The sequence below is a fragment of the Solea senegalensis genome, linkage group LG9 (assembly GCF_019176455.1).
Source record: "Solea senegalensis isolate Sse05_10M linkage group LG9, IFAPA_SoseM_1, whole genome shotgun sequence".
Classification (NCBI taxonomy): Eukaryota; Metazoa; Chordata; class Actinopteri; order Pleuronectiformes; family Soleidae; genus Solea; species Solea senegalensis.
The window spans coordinates 8,893,126-8,911,909 of NC_058029.1; the positions used below are offsets into that span (position 1 = coordinate 8,893,126).

At 41.8% G+C, this 18,784-nt stretch overlaps 3 protein-coding genes across 6 annotated transcripts; all 3 read right to left on the reverse strand.

Annotated features, from left to right (window-relative positions):
• Positions 1–1,548: 1,548 nt before the first annotated feature.
• Positions 1,549–6,305, reverse strand: si:dkeyp-69e1.8 (uncharacterized protein LOC100001340 homolog). 2 transcript variants are annotated; one of them, XM_044035078.1, is made up of 4 exons: positions 6,047–6,305; positions 5,655–5,833; positions 5,178–5,311; positions 1,549–4,618 (listed from the first exon to the last, which is right to left on the reverse strand). In XM_044035078.1, the coding sequence occupies exons 2-4, from the start codon at positions 5,695–5,697 to the stop codon at positions 3,761–3,763; spliced, it is 1,035 nt and encodes a 344-aa protein (XP_043891013.1). In that variant the 5' UTR covers positions 5,698–5,833; positions 6,047–6,305; the 3' UTR covers positions 1,549–3,760. The 2 variants fall into 2 exon arrangements, with proteins under 2 accessions (XP_043891013.1, XP_043891012.1); XM_044035077.1 differs by having other exon boundaries at positions 5,655–6,305.
• A 569-nt stretch (positions 6,306–6,874) lies between these two features.
• On the reverse strand, positions 6,875–13,421 carry hmgxb4a (HMG box domain containing 4a). 3 transcript variants are annotated; one of them, XM_044034494.1, is made up of 13 exons: positions 13,309–13,421; positions 12,575–12,664; positions 11,925–12,061; positions 11,728–11,803; positions 11,051–11,635; positions 10,762–10,965; positions 9,322–9,500; positions 9,043–9,124; positions 8,865–8,929; positions 8,658–8,754; positions 8,409–8,572; positions 8,208–8,330; positions 6,875–7,546 (listed from the first exon to the last, which is right to left on the reverse strand). In XM_044034494.1, the coding sequence occupies exons 2-13, from the start codon at positions 12,594–12,596 to the stop codon at positions 7,502–7,504; spliced, it is 1,779 nt and encodes a 592-aa protein (XP_043890429.1). In that variant the 5' UTR covers positions 12,597–12,664; positions 13,309–13,421; the 3' UTR covers positions 6,875–7,501. The 3 variants fall into 3 exon arrangements, with proteins under 3 accessions (XP_043890429.1, XP_043890427.1, XP_043890428.1); XM_044034492.1 differs by having other exon boundaries at positions 12,566–12,664; XM_044034493.1 differs by having other exon boundaries at positions 12,566–12,664; positions 13,306–13,421.
• Positions 13,422–13,545: 124 nt separating this feature from the next.
• ankrd54 (ankyrin repeat domain 54) lies at positions 13,546–18,653 on the reverse strand. The gene is made up of 8 exons (XM_044034496.1): positions 17,935–18,653; positions 15,863–15,910; positions 15,687–15,785; positions 15,432–15,503; positions 14,952–14,999; positions 14,539–14,663; positions 14,341–14,448; positions 13,546–14,204 (listed from the first exon to the last, which is right to left on the reverse strand). The coding sequence occupies exons 1-8, from the start codon at positions 18,347–18,349 to the stop codon at positions 14,130–14,132; spliced, it is 990 nt and encodes a 329-aa protein (XP_043890431.1). The 5' UTR covers positions 18,350–18,653; the 3' UTR covers positions 13,546–14,129.
• Positions 18,654–18,784: the final 131 nt, after the last annotated feature.

Here is an 18,784-nt window from a genome sequence, read left to right on the forward strand (position 1 = left end):
AAAGGCAAAAAAAGGTTTTAAAAAAATAAATTAAAAAAAAAGGCAAAAACTGTGTGCACTTAATGATGAAGTGTGATGGCGGTGAAAAGCGGCAGTGCTGTCGGGGAAAAAACTGTGTCATCTTGTATATTTTGACTTTGGTTTGCTGTCTTTTCCAGGCCGCAGGGTGCGATGATAACAGAAAAATATTGCGGTGATGTGTCCACATCTCAGAGCGGACTGCCCTCCCACCCCACAACCTCCCCCTAAGTCCGACAGGGGACCACAAAGGCCCTTAGATCAACATCTCTGCTCTGAGGGAGAGGAGCAGAAGTTACAGCCTGTGTGTTAATGATGGCTCACTGGTGATTCCCTCACATGTTTGTTCAGATTTTGGCTTTGCTTATACACACAGGCACAAATCAACTCTGCATCCCCCTTTCTCTCTTACTTCTTCTTTCCCTCTCTCTCTTTGACCTGGTGAGGTTTCTTCTTCCAGAGCTGATATTGGCCACTCACACTCTGGCCTTGATTTGTGCTGCTTTTGATCTGGGATCCGTTTTTTTTTTTGCGTTTAATCTTTCACAAGAAATACATTTCCATCAAAAAGGAGAAAAAAATGTAATGAATTTTTCTTCATAATGCCAACTCTACCCCTGCTTTCTCTCTCTTATCCGCAGTGTGTATTCAGTAAGACTGCATAATATTTAGACAGGTGTTCTCTCATATACATTAACCTCAAGGGGTCTGGTATGTCGTTTCATTGGAGCCTCATAAAGAGGAAAAGGGGGCAGCGTAACCTGGCTGGTGGATGCTTAAGCTGGTGCTGTATACTGTAGTCCACATACTGTATGTGTAATCCCTGACAATAAAAAACTGTTTAGCACCAATTTTCCTTTACTTTTAAAACCCTTTTTCCCCCCTGTTTGAGACAACCGTGGAGGCCACATCTGGAAGGCAGATGTAGACCCAGAGCTTGTTCTCTGCCTTTGACTCTCGCTCTCTCTTTCTCCCTTACATTCACTGCTTCTCACTCACTCTCTCACCACTCTCTCTTTTTGGTGTCTTTCCCTCCCTCCCTTCTCCTTTTGGGAAACATGAGAGCTGGCTTAACTCTCTCTCTCTCTCTCTCTCTCCCTCCCTCTCTTACTCTCTCACTCACTCACTCTCCCACCCCAGCCGGACCACCCACATTCGGAAACGCCTAGCTGTTCCTGAGGCAGCAGCAGTTTGGGAGAGAGAGAGATGTAAGGATGGGTTATGACTGACGGTTTTAGCAGAGTATCAATTATATCAATGTCAAAGCCATAACCTGCCAGTGTGTAAAGAGTCTGCTGCGTTATGCTCGGCTGAGTTTATGCAGCATGAATCCTGAGCTCCCTGCCTCTCACCACAGTTATCTATAGCCTCTCACTTCAGTCTCCAGCTCCACTTCATGATGTCAGCTCACAGAAAGAGTGCACATGACCTCACGCTTCAGGTTTGCCACTGATATGCGTCCGCGATATATCCCATAAACCTTTACTCAGACTTATTCAAATCAGTGAGGAAAGCAACACGACCGTGAGATGTTCTTAACAGCAGCGTTTATTTGCTCGGTAAGCAGGAAACATGCATCTCTAAGTTCACCTCAAACATTTCAACTTCTCCAACAGCAAGGTCAATGTCTCCACCTTGTGGATGTTCCATGGCTTTGATTGTTCAACTGTTAGTGTTGTTAACTATCACCAATACTTACTCGCTAAATATGTGTTGTCACCAATCGACAATAAAAACGGATTATGTATTGATTAAATGCTAATCAATGAATCATGAGGACTACTTAGTTGCCAGGTAGGAACAACAGTTTACAGCCAGTCTATTCAAATGATAACCAACCATAACCAGCTTCTTAGTGGCCCAGCCTGTGGTTCCACCAGAAATTACTAATTGTATTACTCAGTTCTTTTATTTTTCTTTTAATGCACTTTTTGATGTACATTTTAAATTTGTCATCACCTGCAGTAAAAAAATGTCTGGCCCCGCTACGTCCAACTGAGTTTGTAATGGAGTAGTCCTAACAGTTTTATATTTTATGTTAACACTTATATCAACACGGTTGTTTTTAAATGTGCTATAGAAATACATCTGGATTGGATTATTTACAGTAAATACTATAAGCACATATAGCATATATTATTAATAGTTACCATAAATAATTGTTCTGTGCTGACAATGGACAAAATGATTGTGTGTAATTTGAGGGTAATTATAGGCATTAGTCATAGTCACAAACCCCAGAGCCTTAACTTCCACAAACACATTATTATGTTTCCTTTTTTTTTTTTCCAGCACCTTACACTTAAAGATGGAGTAAAAAAAAAATAATAATATAGATGCAATTAATCAATCGTTCAGCCTATAAATCAAGTAATCTAAAAGAGAGAGAACTAGTCCTCCTCAAGGTTTTGTTTCCAGTCTTTGTGGAAATCTGCACATACAAGGAAAAGAGACCAATCCAGGACTGGCAACAAGTGTCTATGCTGCAAAGCAACCTGAAAAAGAATCTACAAAATAAACGCAGTAAAACACGTGTCAATATGGGCGGAGCAACTCAGAGATGGAGAATCTGGTGTGAACAAACCATACACGTCTGTCCATCTGGTGGGAGGGGCTGTCAATATAAATTACTACGCAAAGTGGAAAGACAGATTAAATTAAAGTCGAAGGGATTATTCAAACCTGGCAACCCACACATTTGTCTCATTCAATAAACAAGCCATTACAAAACCCACAAGAATGGAAATGGAAGCACTGACCTCAAAAAAAGCAACACCTTGATAACCAGTTAGAATCACCCATGATGCACCTGTGCAAAGTTATTTTCTTATCTTTTAGTGCTTGTGCACTGATTTTCTTCACTGGGTTTTGCTCCATACTATGTCAAATAGGTCATACTTGTGTAGCGTGTACATGTGGACCTGTAAATACTACTTTGGGACAAAAAAACACTACACATTTGTCTGCATTTGAATATAATATAACATGGACTTAAGAAGCCACACGAATACTGATGGCGATCATGTTTTGAATTGATCACACTGCTGTTTATGTGACGCTCTGCGAGATATTAGCATGTCATAGCTGTGTGTTTGTTGTTTTAGTCGAAGGAATCTGTTTTGAGACGAGAACACACGGAGTGGAACATTTGTAGAGATTTGACAAAATAGTAAAATTTTGTTTTAGTGTTTAGAGTTCTGGGAAACTGAAACGGTCTCTGACAACGTGTGTAAAAAAGCTATCGCTCTAGTTAATAAAGCAAAGAGAGTGGTTATGTTAGCGCTATAATAGAAATTTAGTTTTACGGTTTTAATCTTTCATTTAAAATGAATACGTGCACGTATGTGCATCTTTTTGTTTGACCACTGGGTGGCGCATTAGCCAAGGACGTGGTTATAAGCACATTCTACAGGTAATGAGCAGCAGGTGTGAGGCTGACATTAAAGAACGTGAATGTACATGGATTGGACAGTTTTACCTGTGCTAAGGTGAGCAGACGTGAGCTGTGTATGTGAGTAATGAGTCACCGCACTCAAATATAAATTAAGACGTGCAAAACAAGTTCTCCCTGTCCATCCACACCTCAGTGGCCAAAGCAAATGTATAGTTTTGCTTGAATAACTTTTTAAATATAAAATAAGAGCAGGTGTTCAGTGGTTTGAGCGTAAATAAATACCCTCTTTGACGAGTGGCGAGTCTGTGTTTGACAGTGAAATGACTTTAAGGAAAGTTAAATCATGTCTTATTTAGTTTTCTGTGTTTTTCTTCTGCTCACCTCAGTAGCCACTGACCCTACGGTGGCCCCCACCATGCCCCCGATTGGCCCCCCCACAAACAGGCCAACCAGGGCTCCAAACAGGGCCTCCCTTCTCACCATCTTAGGCAGCGCCCTCAACCAGCCTGTCAGCTTCACCCACAGACCCCAGAGAAAAGAGGGGGCTGTGGAGGAAGGTGAGACACTTGTGGGAGGGAAAATATCCTCTACATCCACATTCAGATCACCTACGCTCCTCTCTGCTTCATCCCGGGCTGCTTCCATTTCCTCTTCTGTGATATTTTCCTCTTGCTCTGTGTCTGTGGGAGACACCTCCTTATCGGCTCTCCTCTGTCTCACCACCTCCACCTGCCTCTCTCTCACTCTTTCCTCAGCTTCTTGGTACAGAGGGCAGATCAAGTGTTGTGTCTCACTGTCCTCAACTACCTGCTCAACCTTCTGCAGCAGCTCCTCCACGGCTTTCCCCTCCTCTGGTTCTCTACCTCGAGTCTCCAGGGTGTGGTAGCGGCCGCCACATCGTTCCACCAGCTCCTGGAGGTCTTTGCGCCACGTGACGAGGTATTCGTCCAGATTCTCATCCTCCTCCAGCTCCTCCGTGTGGGTGAAGAGCACGATGGTGTTTCTGGCGACAGCAGCTGAGCCAAACAGCGCTGTGAGGACATCCAGAGCCTTGTCCTCTCCATCGATTGGCTGGTTCACAGGGACACAGAGCAGGAAGGCATGTGGTCCCGGGCTGGATAAGGCGATAACGGAGGAGATGTGTTTTCTTCTTTCCTCTGGGTCACAGGCAGAGCCGAACCAGGCCGGACCAGAGACTATGACAACCTGCAGAGAGGTGGCAGCAGTTACATGGGAAATAATGTATAGAGTATGCACAAGAATGAGATGCAAACTGATGTGTAAATGTGCTATCTTTCATTCATTTTAGGGTTGTTTTTTGTTGTTTTTTTAAACTTATTGATACAAATTAACAAGTTCTTTTGACCTTAAAATGGATTATTGCCAAAGGTGATAAAAAAAAATAATAATACTCCCATTTTACAACATAAATCACTCACTTAATCGATTATGAAAATAGTTGTTGAATTAGCCGTATTATTGTCACTTCACTCAACACTTTTAACACATTTTGGTCAAGCTTAAAACTTAAAAATGTCTTGTTTCTGTGTGTGTGTTCCTGTATGGGTATCTTTAGGAGGAATAAAAAATAAATATACATAAGGAATTGAGGACATTTTGGCTGGTCCTCACATTCTGACAGGCCTTTTTTCAGGGTTAAGACCTTGTTTTAGGGTTAGAATTAGGTTAAGGTCAGGGTTGGGCACTTGGTTGTTTAGGTTAGGGTAAGGGGCTAGGGAATGCATTATGTCCACGAATGTCCCACCTGTCTGCCTGCAGCCTCTCCTCTGTGTTTCACAGCTGTATCTGTGCCCTGCTCTGGGTCTTCCAGGCGCAGGATGGTGCTGGCAGCTGAGCTCTTTCCTGCTCCGGCTCGACCCAGCACCACCAGCCTCAGCTCTGCGAGCAGGACGAGAGAGAGAACCACAGGAGGAGGAGGAGGAGGAGGTGGTACACAGAATGACAACGTGTTAGCTGCTCTTTGTTTACATGTAACGCTGAGTGTACATGTGTGTATATAAGTTAGAGAGAGCACATAAAACAGTCTTATAACAACATGACATGAAATACGAATACACGTAATATCTAGTGGTGAACAGAGCTTCTGTGACGTGACAGCGCCCCTCCACACACACACACACACAGAGAGGAAGCACGCAGCGGGAAACCGCACCCTCTCACTTCACCCTCACTGTGTGTCAGACACGGCGTTTTCAAAAGCAACATAAGAAATGTCAGTTACCTGACTGAGGAGGAGCTGCTGCTGCTGCTGCTGCTGCTGACATGTTTGCTGCTCCTGTTCACTGTCGAGTTTGCTGTGGAGTCAGAGATGAACGCACTTCCTGGTTCCTGCAGCCTGACTCAGTCCTGCCCTTTTATATACACAACTGTCGACTGAGGTCTGCACACACGCACACACACCTAACCAAAGGCAAAATCAAGTCAACAAAGGTCACTTCTATTCAGACATCTTATTAAAGATATCATCCCTAACCTTAATCATAAACAATAAGCACAATTCACTTATCACTGACATTAACCAGAAAGAGTTCTGCTTCACTAAGACCAGGCTTTAGTATCTATGAAAACTACTAATCCTGAAACATCTGTTCATACCAGAAAAAGTCGTCTTACCTTAACACACGCAGACACACACTAAAGCTCCAGACAAAGCAAGTCTTCTCAACCCTCTCTCTTATCACTTCAGCCCAGTGGTATTTTCACAGATATGACAGTTGGAGAACCTTATCTAGACGTTTACAAACAAAACATTTCTAATTGAACCGTTTCAGTATATATACTGTGGTAAGTTATTGACAGGTTGACCATGTTGTTCAAAATGGTCATGTTTGGTCAGGGATGGTGGCTCTCACAATATCTATCCATCCATCTTCTACCACTTAATCCTCCACATTGCGGGGCCATCCGGAACAGTTCGCCAGTCCATCACAGGGCCACATAGAGACAAACAACCATCTACTCTCATACTCACACTCACACTCACACATGCGGTCAATCAAGAGTGTCCAATTGACCTAATCCCCAAATCTGCATGTGTTTGGACTGTGGGAGGAAACCCAGAGAAAACACACGCACACACAGGGAGAACATGCAAACTCCATGCAAAGGCAAGAGTCCTAACCACAATACATCACAATAACCAAACGAAAATGATGTGGCCTTGCTTTACAGATGTTGCCATCTTGTGCTGCCATTTCTCTAAAGAAACCAGAAGAGACAAACCAGCAAGTTTTAAAGCAAAAGCTTAAAATACAGACAAAAAACAGTCACTGTAGTTGAGAAAGGGAGGGCGTTTGTTATGATCTGCTGTCTCGTTACTAATTCTTACACATTAAACCTTTTAATCCTCTGGACAACAGTAGAATCAGATTCATTCTTCCTGCCTGCATCAAAGTGGACCATGACTGCAGCTAATTAAAAGAGCAGAAGCTACATCAAAGCTGAACAGATCGTATTTTAATGTCGCCACTGTAACAGTGAACCGTTTGGACAGCTCTCGATGACAAGGTAGCACCTATAGGTGTTTTTCTAGCACTTTTGAAATTCTACAGTACAGACGGACTCTCAAATGCTGTGTGCATGGTAAAATATCAAATCTATAAAAACAATCGATACATGACAGCACTTATCTTTTTACATAATACACGAAAAACAATATCAGGTGTTAAATATATTATGTTCATAATGAGCACAATGGATCAACTTAAATGTGTGTCTGTATTTTTCAGTATAAAATCCAATATGCAGACGTACAGGACAACAGTCATTTAACAGCTGAACAAATCATACGACCATCCATACAACAATCCACTGTACAGTAACAGTAAAACTAAGTCGACATGCCGACAAAGATTAGCATGTCCGGTAAAAGGTTTCCTTTAAAAAAATATGACAATTAGAAAATTAAGAGAATGAGGTTGTTTTTCTTTTTAAAAATACACTTTAAAAACAGGTTGACACTAGAAAGTTTTCCGGAGCCAGGCAGTGGCTTAAAATATAAAGTCCAGGGGAGCCATTCCAGTCACGTCTGCTCACAAATCCCCCCCACACTGATCAGCTTCCTTTCACTCACAGTCCAGGCATGATGTAGGCGATGTTATCCAACGTATTTGACTGGTATAAAAAGAGAACTTTGTTAGATAAGTGATGTACATACAGTAATTACTACCAAATCTATCTAATCCCATTTCACCCCTTGCCTCTGCTACTTAGCCATTTTGCACATTGACATGTAGGCATAGGGTGAACTGCTAACTAGTCCTTCAAAAGACATCACTTTAACAGAGATTTTTTCACAGATTAACCCAATTCAAAGAAACTAACATTGTTTAGCACGTTTTATAAATATGCTAAACAAAACCGTCTATTGGACAGAGCATTACTTGGTCCACTATTAGCCGCCGTGAGGAGACATCAAGTAGCGATGACTGGTGAGTGAAACTTGCAGCGACTGTTTACTTTAAAACACCTGAATTTCTTAATTAAAATATCGCTGTTTGCCCTGGCATATCGATTTTGCACGAGGAAGGACGACAATATACCGACTATATATAGTCCAGCCATATGTAAATCTACAGGAAAAACATGTCACATGATGCCATTTCACACTGTAGAATTGTATTGTATTGTATTGTAACATCGTAGTAGATTTAAAACATGACTCAAATCCAGGGATAAAAATGAGACATGGGATTAAGCCAAAGTGTAGAGGTTGCAAAGCTGAAAACAGACAAATTATTTATATTAATGTAATTACAAATGTCAATATTTTTACCAGGACGGTTCGAGGACATCCATTTAACTGCGGTATCTGTGCTGTGAGACACGTCAGGGGCCCCAGTGCACACAAGATGGAGTCCAGAAGTACAGACAGGCTCCCAGACACAGCAACCATCCCCTAACACAAACACACACAAGTTAATCCACTGCATAGTTACGACATATCTGTACATCAGGCTTAAAGTGAAAATGCTACCTCTGTTTCCTGTAGTCGATGTCCAATCAGGGACAAAGACTCTCCAAGTAGCTGCAGGTGAGCGGCTGCATCGATGGGATCAACGTCTGGGATCCGTGCGGGCGACAGGGAGATCGCGCCAGCGGCTTTGTTTGGCGACACCATTGCCGTTCCTGCTCCTACAACTTCATTGACACGACACGGTTTAACGACAAAAGAAATAGGGAAAGGGACAAAAACATGATGTCAATAACACTGGGTTACAAATACCTTTGCTTTTGCTATCACTGGAAGTCTTGTGTTTGATAGTCGTGGCCTCAGCTTTGTTCTGTTTGTGCTGCAGATACTGAGCTTTCTGCCTCCAAACCTGCACAGAGAAATACACGGAACATTATACAATTATATAAGCAAACATATACAGTACACGCTCATCTATCTGGCGTTTACCAGATTAACAATGAAGGAGGTCAAACTTACGAGTTTGTCCTTCTCGGGCATCGCCTTCCACACCTCTGCCAATTTTTTGCTTAGCTCACCAAAGACTGTAGATCAGACAAACAATTTTAGATGGTTTGTTTTCGTGTTTCTTCATTTCAAAGGACAATCTACTTATGACTATAATCTGTAATTACATGAGAGTAACTCATGGACCTACCTAGTCCAGGCTGTTCTGCATTTATGTTGACCCTGTACTCCTTACAAAAGACCTGATATGCTGTTGTGACTTTCTTCTTGGGCTAAATGCAGAAACAAGAAAACAAATTATTGATATAATACCTTACTTATTATTATACAGCACTTCTCAAAATAAAGTAAGAAAAATATAAGTTTAAGGGGCGTTAAAAACACAGTTAAGGGAGAATAAAAGGGCTTTTGATAGTTGTTAGTCTGACGGCAACTGAATTACTATAAGAAGTTTTACCTCCTGTCTTACCTTATCTTTATCCTTTTCATGCTTTTCCTTATCTTTATCTTCTTTTTTCTTCTTTTTCTCTGTTGTACCCTCACTAGCTTGGTGGTGCTGTGGAGGGATGGGTGTGCCCATGGCATACATGGGACCAACAGCACTGTGAGTGACAGTAGGATGGGAGTGGCTGTGGCTCTTTGATGAATCTGAAATAAATCAGACACAAATACAGACATTTAAACTCGATATGAAACACTGACATAATGGATCAGTATGATCGTTCTCCCTGGATTTAGCAAGAAAAAAAACACACAGATAGCAGGTGCTGCCACACATTGACACATTACTGGATTTACCTTGGCTAAAACCTTCCATTCCTAAGTGGCAGTATAAAACATTTCATGTTGCAGTTATCATGCCCAAAAATAGCAAAAATAACAATGAGAGTATTCATCAACTATTTCCAAAATACAACAAATCTTAATCGGTAAAGAGTGGTTAGTAAAGTAAACACAGAAATTGTTCTTTTTACCTTTTATGACAGAGATTTTATCAAACATTACAAACAGGGACTACAGAGATGGCTAAATGTTTGTTGGCAGTCGCACACAGACACAGGGCGTCACAGGGCCAGACTGCAGCAGATTTTAAAAGTACTGGGCATTCTGAAGCCTCTTGAACTGCCTGACCTCTGAACTACAAGTTAAACCTGATCCACAGAGAATCTGATCTGCATAAGCTGGAGCGGGGAGATTCCTTTTGTCAGTCATGTAAACAGAGTTGCTTTGTCTGTCACTGAAAGTCATGTCTCAGCATCATTTTCATGGCCACAGCTCAAACTAAGGCCTGGGTTTGCTGATCCTGCTGTGTATGACCGGGTCTCCCCATTGTAGCCAAATGGAAATAGGGCTGCAACTAACACGTATGTAAGATGCTCTCAATTGTCTTGTTTTGTCCACAAACCAAAATGACTCAGTATTAATGATTTCTTTATTATATCTTGTAGGACAACAATTCATGTTTATTGAAAAAAATAAAAATAAAAAGATTAATCAATTACCTGGGTAGTTGACAATTAACTTAGTGATTGATTACTATTCGATTAATCAAGTAATTATTTCAGCCCTAAATGACAGAAATGGAAGGTATTGATAGTGGGGATGCAACAATTAATATATTATTTCTCATTAATAAACACCAAGATCCGCCAATATGACTAATGACTAAAATAGGAGGCTGACAAAGCTGCTTTCTCCTTGACTTCTATTCCAGCACCCCCCACAGATATTCTTTTTTATTTTGCACAATAAAAACTTTATATATCCAAATCTGCTGCGACATATGTTTGATAAACATTGTGTTCATTTCACTACAGAACAGACTAAATGACCTCTGCAGTTGGGCAAAAGGAAAGACATGTATATCGGTATCAGTTATGATATCACAGAACAAAAGAAAAAAACTCACCTCCAGATCCTTTGCTGTGCTTCTTGTCTTTACCACTTTTATCCTTATCTCGGTCTTTCTCCTTGTCTTTTTTCTTCTTGCTTTTCTTGCTCTTCTTCTTCTTTTTTGACAGGTGTGTGTAGGAATCATCAATAACTAGCTCTCCTGCCTCCAACTCGCCACCAGACGACGCACTATCATCTCCCAGGCCACCTCCATAATGACCTGTGAGCAAACAGAGAGGTGTTTTGATTGTATCACTATGTTAACCATGTTTGGACAACAACTGCCTCATCTGGGTTTCTCTTACCTTCCACTTCCACTTCTTTCCCCACCACAGGCAGTGGATCCTGACTTTGCTGCAGCTTCTTCTTTGGCAACTTTGACAGCTGCACTCTGTCTCTGTCTTTCTCTTTCTTCACACCTCCTTTGGATGAGTGAGGCGTGAATGGGAATTCTCCTTCCTCTTTCTCTGGCGACATGATGAGCTTCATCTTCAGCCCGTCTGCCTCACGCAATGTCAACGGCTCCTCTTTGGGAGCTCCTCCGTGGAAGAGGGACGACTTTGACGAGGAGGACGAGTGCTTCTTGGAGGAAGATGATGACGAAGACGCGGGGCGGGAGTGAGAGAAGGAGTGGTTGCCTTTGCTTCCACTGCCGCTGCTGTTCTCACGTTTGCGGTCTTTAGAAGAATGTGAGGAGAAGGAAGGGTAGGAGGGTTTCTTGTGCATATGAGGGCTGGGTTCAGAACCTGTCGCCAGGGGAGAGGTGATGGCCTGCAGGAGGCCCATCGCCGTATCTGTCGGGTGCGAGGATGAAGGGGAAGACATAGTTGGGGAGCGGTCTGCAGACTTGTGCTTTTTCTTGTGTGGAGGTGGTCCTGAACCATCATGGTCTGACACGGAGAAGAGAATGGACATACATATAAACACAGTTATAGTCAATTCTTGAGAATGAAAAGATTCCTACTACACAGCAATAACTCACCTCTGTAATAGTGGTCATCACCATGCTTCTTCTTCTTTTTATGAGAATCCCCTCCCAGCATGAAAAGCTCTGAATCCTAATGGGAAATAGCAAAATTACTCTTCAACGACATAGTCACACACAAGGTCTAAAATATTACAATGTTTGATGTACTGTAATACAGAATGATTAGACGCTTACTACAAGTAAAAACTAACCTTTGGTCGTTTCTTGGAAGACTTTCGGACCTGAGCAGCGATCTCCTCTTCCTCTCTCAACAGATCTTTGTACGACCTCCTCTTCTCTCTCTGGCTACGACCAGCTACAAGGCTCCTGTCTCCCTCCATCCCCACATCTGAAATGTACACAATCCATATTATAATCCATCATTTCCAAATAAAAACTAGATTCTCCCTTAACACGTTTTTTCTTCTTGAGCAAAACAAGATTCAAGTCAGTGAATCAGCAGCAATTTTATCATGGATGTTTAAAAATAAATGCTTTCTCAGATGCATTGTGACATGGTGATATGGATGATTCTGCGTCCATGCAGTGACAGCACGTAATCAATCACAGGCACTTAACATTGCATTTTGATTTTTCACTTGCTAGAGGCTACAGCTCGACTGCAGAAGCATTAGTTTTGTTTTTGAAAATAAAGCATTTCAATTTTATTCACAAACAAATGTTTTTGTCCACATTTAGGTTTATTTCTATTTGACTCACAATAGAACACTGAAGGTGCAGTGCATCATGGAATCAAATCAATGACTCAATACTTTTTTTAGTCATTGATTTGATACGTTAGTACGTTAGGTACAGAAAGAAAACCACATGGACAAATACAAAATATCCTTTCCTTCTTTACCCTTGATCTCCTCAAATGCCATGGTCCCTCCTTTGTCAACACGTTTACTTGTCACAGGATGTCACTGACACCATTAGGCTCAGTAAAGACCTGCAGAGAGAACACAGAGGAAAACATCGAATACCGGTCAACGTTTTGAAAATTAGAATGGTAGTAATCACGATATCTATTCTGGACACAAAGAATAGGAGTAGATTAACAGCAACATGGAAAACGTATGCAGGTGCATTTTCTCATCTCGTAAGGTTACCCAGACATCTTCATAGGTAACTATACCTAAATGGATGTGCAGCTGCTACAACTATCCCTGGCTCGTACTTCTCTGAGCGCTCCAAGCATCTCAGGAGAAAAACTAATTTCGCGTAATAACACAATAATGATGAGGTCTTTCACCAAAAGTACAAAAAGATAACTAAACAGATTCCCGCCTACTTTTGTAAATATACACAAACACACCCCCTCTCCAGCCACTTTCACCCATTAGCTTGCCATTCCCGACATTTCCAAACCTTGAATGCCTTCCGCCGAGCGACCCCACAGGGAGCCGGCGTGAACGGCTAAGGAAAGCCCGAGGCTTTCACCCACAAGTAGGCCGCGGTGGCCTCAAGTGGACAAAAACAAGTGCTAGACAAGCATTTAACCCGGCTAATGTCCGCTTCGTCTCTGAGACGGTAGCATGTGCAGTTGACAAACACCCGGGGGTGAAAACAAGGTATTTTATGCAATACTACTACCTCAATGAAACCTCCAATTTACGCGGGTCCGGTCGCCATCTTTTATTAAAGGCGAAACAATACGTGTCCGTACCGGGGAGGGGCTTAGTCCTCGCAGCCAATCAGTGCGAGGGAAAGTATCCCTGTTACACTGCAAGTACAAGTATAGTAAATAATAATATAGACAGAATATATAGTACAGAAAAGGCACAGGTAGATATACTGTTACACTGAATGAAAGACAATCGTTCACAAATATAGACAAATACACTGATTTATTGATTCACATGAATCCATTGCCAATAACAACCACATCAATTTTTTTTTACATTACGGTTCACACACAGACATGACATGCAAGGCCATTGTGATCCAAAGATAGAGCAAAAAAAGAAAACCTAAATGACAAAAGTGAAACCTGATCAATATCTCAAAAAAGATCAGAGAGTTGAGTAATAATGGCAGGAAACGTGAGAATTTGTCAGCTCAAAAACATCACACACACACAAGCACACACAAGCCATGGTCCCAACTGTACAGGATTAGCTTCTGCTGCACAAGCTTCCTGTTCTGAACGTCTTTTGTCCTCAGGGGGTTTCTTTTAACCTTTTTCAGAAAAGCAGAACGTTATCTTCTACACTACAGCACTAGCCACTGTATTTTTTTAAACCAAGGTAGCAATAATTTACTAAAGTCTTATCTGGGTTCAAATGAGTAGGTAAATAAATACGCTGTTTGGAATATGGACAGAAAAGCACAGCATCAAGGTCCAGGTTTGCCTGTGAGACAGAGGCTTGCAGCAAATAGAACATGGCTTTAGTTGTCTCTCTGTAGAACATCTTCTATCTATCCCCCAGATTCTGTTTCTGTAGACTGAGCGATGTAAAACTGGCCAATAAATCTGTCACTTCATCCACCTGGGGAAAGACAGCAACAAAAGAAGCGAAACAAATGTTTACAAGTTGGTTAAAAAAAAAAGCAAACTGAAACAATATCAATACATCTTAGTTCAGCCCTCATAAGTCTTGGTTTTCGAGTACATGCAGATCTCACCTGTTCTTTGGTCCGTGTGTGCTGCAGCTGTGTGGAAATGTGCTCCAGCCTCTCTTTAGCTTCACTCTGGCCCATTAAGTTCAAGTATTCCCTCAGCATCTGAATAATCTAGAAAAGAAAGCGACCCCATGATCCATCTGTGCCAAAGCATCCTGTTCTGATTGGAAAAGACAGGAAGAATAACAGCACAGTCTCTACCTGTGTGACTTCCCCTCTCAGGGTCTCTAAGCTGCGAGAATCTCCCTCCTGCAGAATGTTGAGCTTGGAGCGAGCTAGATGCAGCGGGGTCCTGCCTGCGCGGTCGAGGGCGTCCACACGGGCGCCTTCACAGAAGCGATAAAAAAAACTCCATTACAAATTTACTAATTTTAATCAGAAATAATCTGATAATTATAAACTTTAGTTAGACAAATGGTAACAATAGTTTTGGGGAGTGGTTAAGAACTTTGGATGTTATAAACGGCAAGTACAGGTACAGGAGATGTCCCGTACCATATTAAATTTCTTAAATGTGCTTTTTCTTTACATATACTGTATATCTGAAAACAGCGACTTGTGTTAAGTGTAAAGTGTACATCATTTAATGGAAAAGTGATCAATATAAGCCTCACCTCCTCTCAGCAATGTGGTGATGACAGGCACATGGTTAGTGCAGGCCGCTGCAGAAACACACATAAAAAAATAATAAAAAGGTGTGGCAAACAACTTCAGCATCCCCCAATGGTGCCAGGTGAAATGCTGTGTGGTCACTGTTATGAAGACGCAGCAGTAGCAAGACGTCAGTAAGGACGAAGGTACATTTCCTCAAAGCCACTGTTGTGATGTGTTGTAATAATCACCCCAGTGTAAAAAAAAAAAAAAAAACACAATAAATACTGAATGAAAGTTTTTTGGATACAGAATAATGCAGTTAATTTCATTTTTCCATATAATGATGATTTTTAATAATAATGATGTATTAAACACTTATTGCATTCATTAACATCACAATAATGACTACATATCATTCTGTAGTGTGTACATTTTCAAATCGAGTATGGACGACTACAGCGCTGCAGGTTTTACACGTCACGGTGAGTTTTCGCTCTTACCCAGGTGGAGGGGGGTGTTTCCCAGACTGTCTCGCTGGTTTGGGTCAGCGCCGTGGCTCAGCAGCAATTGCACTATGTTTACAAACAGATAGTTAGAAAAAAAAAGATAAATACATTAAGTAATTGACTAATGTAACGACGTATTTATTCTTGATTACTACAACTATTACTGCTGCTACAACGTTTAAGTGTCCTGCTGCAGTATGAGTGATTTTCTGCTTAACTGCGGTGACATCTTCACTGCAACTGACTTACCAATGCTCTCATTGCCATTGCAGGAAGAGAAATGAAGAGCTGTCCTTCCCTTGTCGTCTGCTACACAGGGGTCTGTGTCATCTTGCAGGAGCTTTCTCACTAAAAGGAGCATAACTTTATTAGCAAAGCTTTGTCGTACACAGCCATTTTTACAGTATACCTCAACATACTCATACCTGTGTCGATGTCGTTGCTGTTCGCTGCATCCCTCAGTCTTTTCACAGCTGTGGAGATAAGACATTTAAATTGAGAGGTATGTAAATGGAATGTCGGGACTGGATGAATGGGTCACAATACTCTCTTTGTCAACAAACAAATAAAAGGCAGCACTGACAAAACTATAAAGCACGCTAATCAATTGTGTGTCTATTAAAGAATTAAAACCAGTTATGTGATTGTTCAGCTTCTGAAATGTGAATATTTTCTTGCTCCATATAACAAAGAAATCATTAGGACTGAATAATTTTGGTTTGTGGACAAAACATTTGAGAACATCATGATTTCCAGGTTTTAAAAAACACTGATCAATATTTTATGGACCTAATGATTACTAGATTAATCGATTATGAAAATAATCATTAATTTGACTTTGACTGTATTGACACCGATTAAACTCCAATTATCAGGTAAATGGAGATAAATGTGGATAAATGTCTCCTTGTGTCCTAGATCGTGAACTATCCCAACTGGCAGACCACAGTATTCACAGTTCTCCTCCAGCAGTGTGAGTCTGACAGTGTGGTGAGCGACACAGTCCCACAGTGGACAGTGTCCTGCCACCTGTGCAGAAATTTCCTGATGACTCTGCGATAGTTGGATGCATCGGTAGGGGTGATAAGACTGAGAGTACAGATCTGTTGCGGATAATCGTGTCGCATGGCGTGAGCAGAAAAATCTGCAGCTCAACGTGGCAAAAACATAGGAGCTGGTGGTGAAGTTGAAGAGGACAAAGGCCGCAGTGACCCTGTCACCATCCACCATAGATTATAAAAACCTAGGAGTGCACACAGACAATAAACTGGACTGAGGTTATCTACAGGAAGGGCCAAAGCCACCTCTACTTTCTGAGGAGACACAAAAATAAACTGATCCGAGGGGTGGGTGACATTGTAGGGGTGGCGCTGGACTCAAAGCTACGCAGCATCCAGGATAACGATGGCATACTACAGAAGCAGGTTCAGTGATAGACTCATTGCACCATGTTGCACTACAGAGCACCACAGGAAATCATTTGCCAGCTGCCGTCAAACCCCAACGCTCTGAACCAATAGACTGGAATGGACTAATTCTACGAGCCAACTGTCACTTTCCATCACTTGTGCAATAACAAAATAATTGGTACAATAATCCATGTGCAATATGTCTCTGCTGCTTAGGTTAATAACTGTGTCCTTATAAACCCTGTGGGCTTGACAGCATAATTACACAATTACAGACTCACTTTAATTGTTTATCTGTACATACTTTCCCACATCCTATTTATTATTCAAATAGATTTACTGTCGCAGAACTTTAAAAGGCTTATATTCCATGTTAAGGTATACACTTTATCTGCTGCCAATATTGTGTTTTTCCTTAACTTATTCCTCATTTTCTTCCTGAGAGTTGTTTTAATTCTGAAGTGACAAGGACGTGAAGGAAGGCTGCATATGTCCAACACAGTGTTGGAGCATTATGTTTCAAATAAATTTAAAGAGATAATTATTACGATATAGTGTCAGTTAGTCAAAATGAAGTGTTGCTCCGGAGTGAAAGTTGAACAAACCAGTTAACTGTGCTTCAAAATCAGCAAACAGCAAACACAAAATCATTTCACACCTTTGACGAAAAACATCTATAACAATTGTGTTTTTTGTCTCAAAGCTTGTTTGTGTTTGCACAGCACATACATACAGTACATTATACACTATATAATGAAACTTCATTATTTTGATATAGAAGTACAGTTATTGAAATGTTACCCAACCAAAGTGGTAAAAGGACTGTACCATAGGGAAGTTTGTATTGGTATATTTAAAGTTAAGTTATGATATCTGTATCAGTATAGTCATAAAAAGGTAGTATGAACCATCTCTAACATAACCAGGTCACCCATGACCCATACATAACAACATTTCACATATTAATTTTGACCAAACACTCAGTCTTTAATGAGGACTATTTGTTCAGAAAGGGTCAGTGTTTGTACCAAAAAAAGGAGCTTAACTCTCTCACACACTTTATTATAAGGAATAAACATGAAACTTACCAAAAATATCTTTACCAAGAGGAGCCAGGCTCCGCGCGGCTCTGTTGTGTCGCCTGGCCCTGCTCCCTGTCATCTTCCCCAGCCTGCTCGCTCCCCCGCCGGGGTCACCGTGCTCCGCTCGCCCCGGCTCCCACAACAAGTGCAGGTACCTGAGCTCTTTGTCTTCTCTCTGTCCGACTCGACCCAGCACCACTTTGCCCTCGCCGATACCACTTATCCCAAAACCGACACCAGCAGTGCCCCCGTCGTCCATCCTGTCCCCGGTGCCCCGCTGCTCCCTGTCCGACGCCTCCCGGGCTCCATCGTCGTGTCCGGGCTCCACCATGTACTCCCCCTCGGAGCTTGAGGGCTCGTTATCTGAAGCTACTGCAACGATAGGGCTCCACCCGTCCATATTTTTTTTTAACCGTGACATAAAAATGACGTGTTTCTACAAAACACACAACATACGGTCCGTACAACTCCAGCCGAGGCTAAAAGGAAATGAAGCCGTCATGGATGTCAAGAGGCAACTTTGTTTATGGCATTAAATGCGTCAGCAGCGCCTGCGGCCATAGCACGGCGAGTCAACGCTAACACAGCCCCGTGAAAAGTCTCTCTATCCTGGACAATTTACGCCGTTAAACATGAGACGCTTTCCCCACACACAGAGCACCAAAATGTCCCCTATTTCACGCTTTCCATAGCATCTGATAAACGTAGTATAACAAACACCTATTGTACACACGGTGCACTCACGACCAATCAGCGTCGCTGTTGTTCACTCGCTCTCGTCCAATAGGAGCAAAGACACCAAGCAACCAATCAGAGCGTCCCTGTTGTAAAACAGCGCGTGCGCACATCATTCCAT

Coding starts and splice junctions, on each gene's coding strand:
- si:dkeyp-69e1.8 (XM_044035078.1), bottom strand. CDS start 5,697: ATGTCAGCAGCAGCAGCAGCAGCAGCAGCTCCTCCTCAGTCAG. Junction 5,312..5,654: donor AGCAGCTCCTCCTCAGTCAG/GTAACTGACATT, acceptor TCCTGCTCGCAG/AGCTGAGGCTGGTGGTGCTG. Junction 4,619..5,177: donor GAGAGGCTGCAGGCAGACAG/GTGGGACATTCG, acceptor ACCTCTCTGCAG/GTTGTCATAGTCTCTGGTCC.
- hmgxb4a (XM_044034492.1), bottom strand. CDS start 12,596: ATGGCATTTGAGGAGATCAAGGGTAAAGAAG. Junction 12,062..12,565: donor GGAGATCAAGGGTAAAGAAG/GAAAGGATATTT, acceptor TGTACATTTCAG/ATGTGGGGATGGAGGGAGAC. Junction 10,966..11,050: donor GAAAGAAGTGGAAGTGGAAG/GTAAGAGAAACC, acceptor GTTTGCTCACAG/GTCATTATGGAGGTGGCCTG.
- ankrd54 (XM_044034496.1), bottom strand. CDS start 18,349: ATGTCACGGTTAAAAAAAAATATGGACGGGTGGAGCCCTATCGTTGCA. Junction 14,664..14,951: donor CACCACATTGCTGAGAGGAG/GTGAGGCTTATA, acceptor GCTTCTGTGAAG/GCGCCCGTGTGGACGCCCTC. Junction 14,205..14,340: donor ACACACGGACCAAAGAACAG/GTGAGATCTGCA, acceptor GTCTTTCCCCAG/GTGGATGAAGTGACAGATTT.